Here is a 6,908-nt window from a genome sequence, read left to right as displayed (position 1 = left end):
GTTTTTCCTTGAAAGAGTTCTGTGTCAGTGATGATAATGGAGCAGAACTTTATACTGAGGACCATCGTAGGAAAATGGTGATAATAACACACCCATATTAATGTTACTGACTTTAAATGCAGTTCTATTTCTGTAACTTATCCTTCAGTATGTTATCACTTACATCATCTGTACTCGTCTCACACAAGAGAGAACATTTGATATTAAACCTTACGCTCCAGGTTTAAATGTTGGGTTTAATAAGGGAAGGAGTGCTAACTGGGACCAGTTACAGCACTGGGGTCACTGGTTTGTTTCATGTCATTTTTGCATAAACATTTGATTAAAGTAAATTAAAGTAAATATGAATAAGAATAACTGTAAACAATAAACTACATGCATTAATTATTCATTACAAAAGTGGCCTTAACTATAGTATTGAAGTAAACTGATCAGATTTATAAGACATAATGGTTGATGTGCTTGAGGACGATTTGTGTATCATCTACACGACCGTTTAAAAGTTCAGGATCTGAGGCTGGTGACTCTAAATGAACTTCTCCAGTTTGGGTCTTGTTCTCCTGGGAATGTTTCATCATCATGGAGCTTGATGGGTTTTACACACACACTCCACACGATACTGTTCTTGTGAGATTCCCATGTCTTAAAATAACAGCTGACTGTTAATGTTGTTACGTAATTACCTGATTCCATGTGTGTTATTTGATAGTTTTGAATCCCCAGTGTTGTTGTAGAATGTAGAAGAGTGTAAGGGATCCCAAGCTTTTGAGTGGTAGTGTACAGGGGGTTATATTACAGTATTATAACACTTTAATACGAGGCCTGCGCAAACGTTTTATGAACTGCTGCAGGTGATTCAGACTGTACATTAGTGGTGTGACTCCTCCTCTGTACGACTCAACAGCGTCTCCATCACAAGCCGCGCGTTTGCACCGTCCTTGAACCCGAGTCTCGAATCCTGTATAAAAATCCCCGTCTGTCTTCACTGCTTGTTTAGTTTTTCCTTTAAACCTCTTTATCCATCTGTCCACATCACTCTTATCAATAGTGTCGCCTCCATGAAGATTCTTCAGCCCAGTGAGACATGATCAACTACAACAAAGAGGATTCCAAAGTTATAGTTCTCGCGTTCGAACCCTTTATAGAGAATGCACGTCGTCTTAGTGCACATCAACTATTTTGTCAGCTTGGTTTAATTCAGCTGCGTTTAACACTTAATGAACCTCTGGATCGTCATATTAATGTCACACCTGAACTCTTAAGAAGATAAAGGGTTCTATACTTGTAAAGACTTGTGACCTGGTGCTGTGTCTCAGACACACTGGCTTTTACTTTCAAGACTATTTAAAGGAACTGATTCATTCTCTAGAACAGAGCTGATCTGTCATTAGGGCAGATTTATATTTTCTGTGTAAGGAGTCTCCAGTGTGAGCGCTGTGTAACAGTCAGAGGAGTTTATGCTCTCAGTCACATGACACACCGCCATCCTTATCTCTTATTAACTTCAGGGGGGGGGGGTGAGGGGACGAGTGTGTGTAGCTGTAACACTAGAGAGACGAGGACTCACTTTACTTCACTGACACCTAAATATGATCAGATAAAATGGGGTGTGTGTGTAATGAAGCTGTAAATTGCTGTGGTGTCAGAGGAATAAAACACTCGTGGTCGAGCCGTTGGAGAAAAACCAGGACACACACACACACAGAGGTGCAGGAGTGACATCTTTATTACGGAGTGTTTAACTCTTTAGAGTTTCTAACAGGAGCTCGGTTTGTTATTACAGCAAATAAATATGGAGGAAATACACAGGTATAAAAAAGCTAAAGCAGGTAACAGTCAAAGCAGAGCCAGTCTGAGACCTTACACACACGCGTACACGCGCGCTTCTGCGGCAGAGATGACTTTGTATTCCTCCGTCTGCGATTTAGTGCTGATCGGCAATCCTGCAAAACACACACACACTTTAGCCATCATCTACAGGAGAATAATGCTGAGTGCTGCAGGGAGACGGAACTCACCTCATTCGGTCCTGGATGTTGTTGATGACGTCTCCGTACACGGTGTTATACAGCTGCTCCTTCGACAGGGTTCCGTCCAGTTGTTCTGTAAAACAAAAAAAACGTTTAGGAAAGATTGACTGAATTTCAGAAAATCAAAAACAGTTAGTGATAAAAGTTTTAAACGTGTTAAACACCAGTAACACACACACACTTACCGACATCCACTCCCATGTCCTCCATTAGGTCCTTGTGTTTGACGTACATCGGCCAGACATGACCATCGAACAGACCCGGGGGGTCCGGCACGACGTAGTTCCTTGAGCTAAACACACACACACACGAGATGTTTTGGACTGATCAGATCAGACAGTCCAATCAAACACACACTCAGACGCTGATACTCACCACCTCCTCTTTTTGCATTCTTCATACGGGATGGAAATAAACAACCGTTGATCAAACACCTCGATCAGGGGCCTGATAGGGAAAAAATAAATAAAAACAAGGTTTTTTAATCATTAAATAAAAATTAAGATAACAGTGTTATCAATATGAAACTGTTACACCAGGCGTTAAACGTTACAGAAATGGTTCCAATTGAGAACATTGACCCCCTGTTTACACACTCATCAATATTGTGTAGCGCCCCCTTGTGTCTAATGACCCATCATGGCCTGGACACTAGACGTCTGAAGGTGTGTATGTGTGTGTATGTGGTATCTGGCACCAAGCTGTCAGCAGCAGCTCCTTTAAGTCCTGTAAGAGTGTGAGGACAGGCCTCCATGGACCATACTTGTGTCTGTCTCCAGCACGTCCCTCAGACACTCGATTTGATTGAGACCTGGACAAGTTGGACGTGAAGTCAAAACCTCCAACTCATGTGTTCCTCGAACGAACAGTGTGTGTGCAGTGTGTCAGGGACACCGTCTCTACGGAGGGGTGTAACTCTGTCTGTAACAGGTTTTATGTGGGTGGGACGTGTCGGAGTAGATAGACGGATACTTTATTCATCCTAAAGGAAATTCCAGATACTGAACGGGCTGCCACTCGTGTCAGTGCTCAGAAATGGCTGAAGCTCAGGGTTCTAAGGGAGAACATCCTCCATAGCGTCTCACTACCTCAGTTTACTCGCTTTCTACCCATAGAGCATCCTGAAAACATGATCCTCAGACCAGGCCACCTTCTCCCATTGATCTGAGGTCCAGTTCTGATGCTGACGTGTCCATTGTAGAAGATTTTGGTGAAGGATCAGCATGAGCAGCCTGACTGGTCTGCAGTTACGCAGCTCCATACGCAGCAAACTGCAACACACTGTGTGTTCCGACTCATTTTTATCAAAGTCAGCATTGATTTATTCAGCAGTTCGAGCTACTGCAGCTCTTCTATTAGATCAGACCACAGACACGTCACCGGGTTTTCCTTCCTTGGAGCTCTTTTGGTAGGTCCATGCAGATCTGAGCAGACCATGAACATCCCACAACAGCTGCAGAACCAGTTGTCTAGACGTCACAATGTCATCCTTGTCAAAGTCACTCGGCTTCCAATACATTAACTTCAGGAACAAAATGTTCACCTGCTGTCTGATTAACCCCACCCACTTCCAGTTGCCATAGTAACAAGAAAGTTAACTGTTCTTCACCTCACCGGTCAGTGATCATGACGTTATATGATGTGTATACATGTGTATATGTGTGTGTGTGTGTGTGTGTGTGTGTGCGAGCGTGTGTACCGGTAGGTGTAGAGCAGAAACCCTTCCACGATGAGGATGTGCACGCTCTCGTCCTCTCCGGAACGAGGAAGGATCTCGCGATCCCGCGTGCTCTCCACACCGTGAGAGCGTTCAAACTTCACCGGGTTCTCCTGCCAGGCGTAGATGGTGCTCATCATGGCGTCCATGTCCAAAGCTGTGATGACTACACACACACACACACGCACACACGGAAAAAGCCAATGAAATGGCAGGACTGCACTTGGTCCATGAGGTTTCTCAATTAAGAAAACACACACACTCCATTCATAAATCAAAGCGCCTTCACCTCACACACACACACACACACAAAGCGCTTACCATCATACTGCTTAAAGCCATCCTCCCCGACCTCGATCTCATCCTGGGGCTGAAACACACGCGTGTACATTCAGCGAGGCTGAACCGGTCGGATTTGGCTTTAGCTTAGCTTTGTGTTAACATCTAAACACTCCAACACACACATGCACACACACCCACCCCTTAAAATACACACCCTGCTAATGCTAAATATAGATAAGATCCCAGCTGGCTAAAATTTACACACAGGAAGTGGAGCTCACACACACACACACGCTCTAACCTTCAACTTCCCTCTTATTCCTACATTACTGTATTATATTTATTGTACAGAAGCTTCTGTTACTCCCACACACACACACACACCAATCCTGAACTCTAAAATAATAATCTCAAGCTGCTCATGGTCATTAGAAAGCCTTGTGACTTGGAATAAAAGTCATCTGCTTTAAAAATGATTTCCAAATCAGGACACAGAACCAAACCAGGTCGATTTACGGGACGACTTTAAATCTGCATCTGAGTGGAAAATTCATCTTCTTTGGTTTGGAGAGATTTGATGACAATTTTACAGCCAATAAGATCATAACGTGTCTCCGAGGAGCCGATCACCACCGACGAGGCGGAGACAAAGTCACGAGGTTTTCTGTCAGACAGCAACTGTCTAACAGAGTCACCATCTCACTACAACGTAAACATCGTGTAATATACATTTATCTGATACATACGTGTGTGTGTGTGTGTGTGTATATAATAATATCAGGTGTAGTTTGTAATAAAAGTGATCCTGACCTTGAAGAAGTCGTCTTGATGAACCACGCAGCAGTTGGGCAGGACGCGGCACAGACGCTCAGTCAGGGTGGTTTTACCCCCGTTAGTCACCCTGACAACCCAGAACAACAACGTTTATTAACACACACACACACACATTTTCACATAAAAACACACACACACACATTTTCACATAAAAACACACACACACACTCTCACACACTCTCACTCCCTCACACACACACACTCTCACACACTCTCACTCCCTCTCACACACACACTCTCACTCCCTCTCACACACACACTCTCACTCACTCTCACACACACACACACACTCCCTACACACACACACTCTCACTCCCTCACACACACACACACTCTCACTCCCTCACACACACACACACTCTCACTCCCTCACACACACACACACTCTCACTCCCTCACACACACACACACTCTCACTCCCTCACACACACACACACTCTCACTCCCTCACACACACACACACTCTCACTCCCTCACACACACACACACTCACTCCCTCACACACACACACACTCACTCCCTCACACACACACACACACACACACACTCACTCCCTACACACACACACACACTCACTCCCTCACACACACACACACACTCACTCCCTCTCACACACACACACACACTCTCACTCCCTCTCACACACACTCTCACTCCCTCACACACACACACTCTCACTCCCTCACACACACACACACTCACTCACTCACACACACACTCTCACTCCCTCACACACACACACACTCACTCCCTCACACACACACACACACACACACTCACTCCCTCACACACACACACACTCACTCCCTCACACACACACACACTCTCACTCCCTCACACACACACACACACTCACTCCCTCACACACACACACACACTCACTCCCTCTCACACACACACACACACACACACACACACTCTCACTCCCTCACACACTCTCACTCCCTCACACAATCTGTTTCTGACTCTGAAGCTAAATGTCCTCATTAAACAGCAGCAGTGTAATAAACCAGTCAGGACCGTTAGATTAATAATAGATATAATATAAAACATTTAGATAAGTGATTTAACAACAAATCCATCTAATGAACCACAAATACAAATATATAATATATATAACCTCATCAGTTATATGTGTGTGTGTGTATTCTCTGTTATTACAGTATTATTATTATTACAGTATAGTTATATTATTATTATTATTATATAATTACTGTAACTGATTGTTCCGCCCACGCTGTGTGAACCTCATGGATGAATAAAGATTTATGTTTAAATGATGATAATTTACAAACAAACGCACCTTTTGAAAATATCACTATTTAAATGAACAATAACACTGATGTAAACATGTTACAATCACACATTAATACGTTTATTTCTGTATAAAAGGCGGCAACGTTGCGCGGCCACGCGACACAAACCCGGAAGCACGCGGCCTGCGCACGCGCCCTCTCTCTCTCGCGCCCTCTCTCTCTCGCGCTCTCACTCACCCTCCGATACCGATGATGAACTTCATGTTTCTTTCAGATGTTTCAATTAAAAATGGCGGCTTTTTATTTTTTTTTTGTTAATAAACGGTACCGTCGGTGGCGAGGTGAAAACAAAAAGAGGCGGTAATTCTTGGGTTGTACAGAAAGGCCAAACGTCAGCTACTCGAGTCCTCCATGCTGGGGTCGGTGAAAGTCGGTGACGGCACGCGCGCTGCTGCTCCTCCGCGAGCTTCCGTCAAGAGGAAGGCCAGGGCTCGATCACGCGCTGTTCTACTCTCCTCAGCACCCCCTGATTGGCTATTTAAACAACGGACGCAGTGTGGCCCACCAATCAGAGGGCTTCCCGCTAAGCCCCGCCCTACAGCCGCAACGCCCCGCCCTCCCCCTCCCCCCCTCCTAACCCTGGGCTGCTGTGAGACGAAAACACAAACAGGACAGAAAGAAAAAGTCATTATTTATAGCTCGTGTTGTTTTTGTTTTTATTCATTGACACACAGGAACCTCTGGACCACAGCAATTTAATCTGGTCTTAAGGTTTATTGCGATAGAGAA

The 6,908-nt window shown here is 44.5% G+C and overlaps 1 protein-coding gene across 2 annotated transcripts; it reads right to left on the bottom strand.

Annotated features, from left to right (window-relative positions):
* Positions 1 to 1,708: 1,708 nt before the first annotated feature.
* On the bottom strand, positions 1,709 to 6,609 carry mibp2 (muscle-specific beta 1 integrin binding protein 2). Of its 2 annotated transcripts, XM_053499957.1 has the most exons (8): positions 6,357 to 6,609; positions 4,840 to 4,930; positions 4,069 to 4,117; positions 3,730 to 3,913; positions 2,406 to 2,477; positions 2,216 to 2,322; positions 2,019 to 2,103; positions 1,709 to 1,943 (listed from the first exon to the last, which is right to left on the bottom strand). In XM_053499957.1, exons 1-8 carry the CDS (start codon positions 6,380 to 6,382, stop codon positions 1,925 to 1,927), a joined length of 633 nt encoding a protein of 210 aa, XP_053355932.1. In that variant the 5' UTR covers positions 6,383 to 6,609; the 3' UTR covers positions 1,709 to 1,924. The 2 variants fall into 2 exon arrangements, with proteins under 2 accessions (XP_053355932.1, XP_053355933.1); XM_053499958.1 differs by lacking the exons at positions 4,069 to 4,117; positions 6,357 to 6,609.
* Between the last annotated feature and the right edge of the window lie 299 nt (positions 6,610 to 6,908).

Source organism: Clarias gariepinus, chromosome 7, assembly GCF_024256425.1.
Source record: "Clarias gariepinus isolate MV-2021 ecotype Netherlands chromosome 7, CGAR_prim_01v2, whole genome shotgun sequence".
Lineage (NCBI taxonomy): Eukaryota > Metazoa > Chordata > Actinopteri > Siluriformes > Clariidae > Clarias > Clarias gariepinus.
Note: the sequence above shows the minus strand (reverse complement) of the source record. Positions and strands in the feature narration are given on the sequence as shown.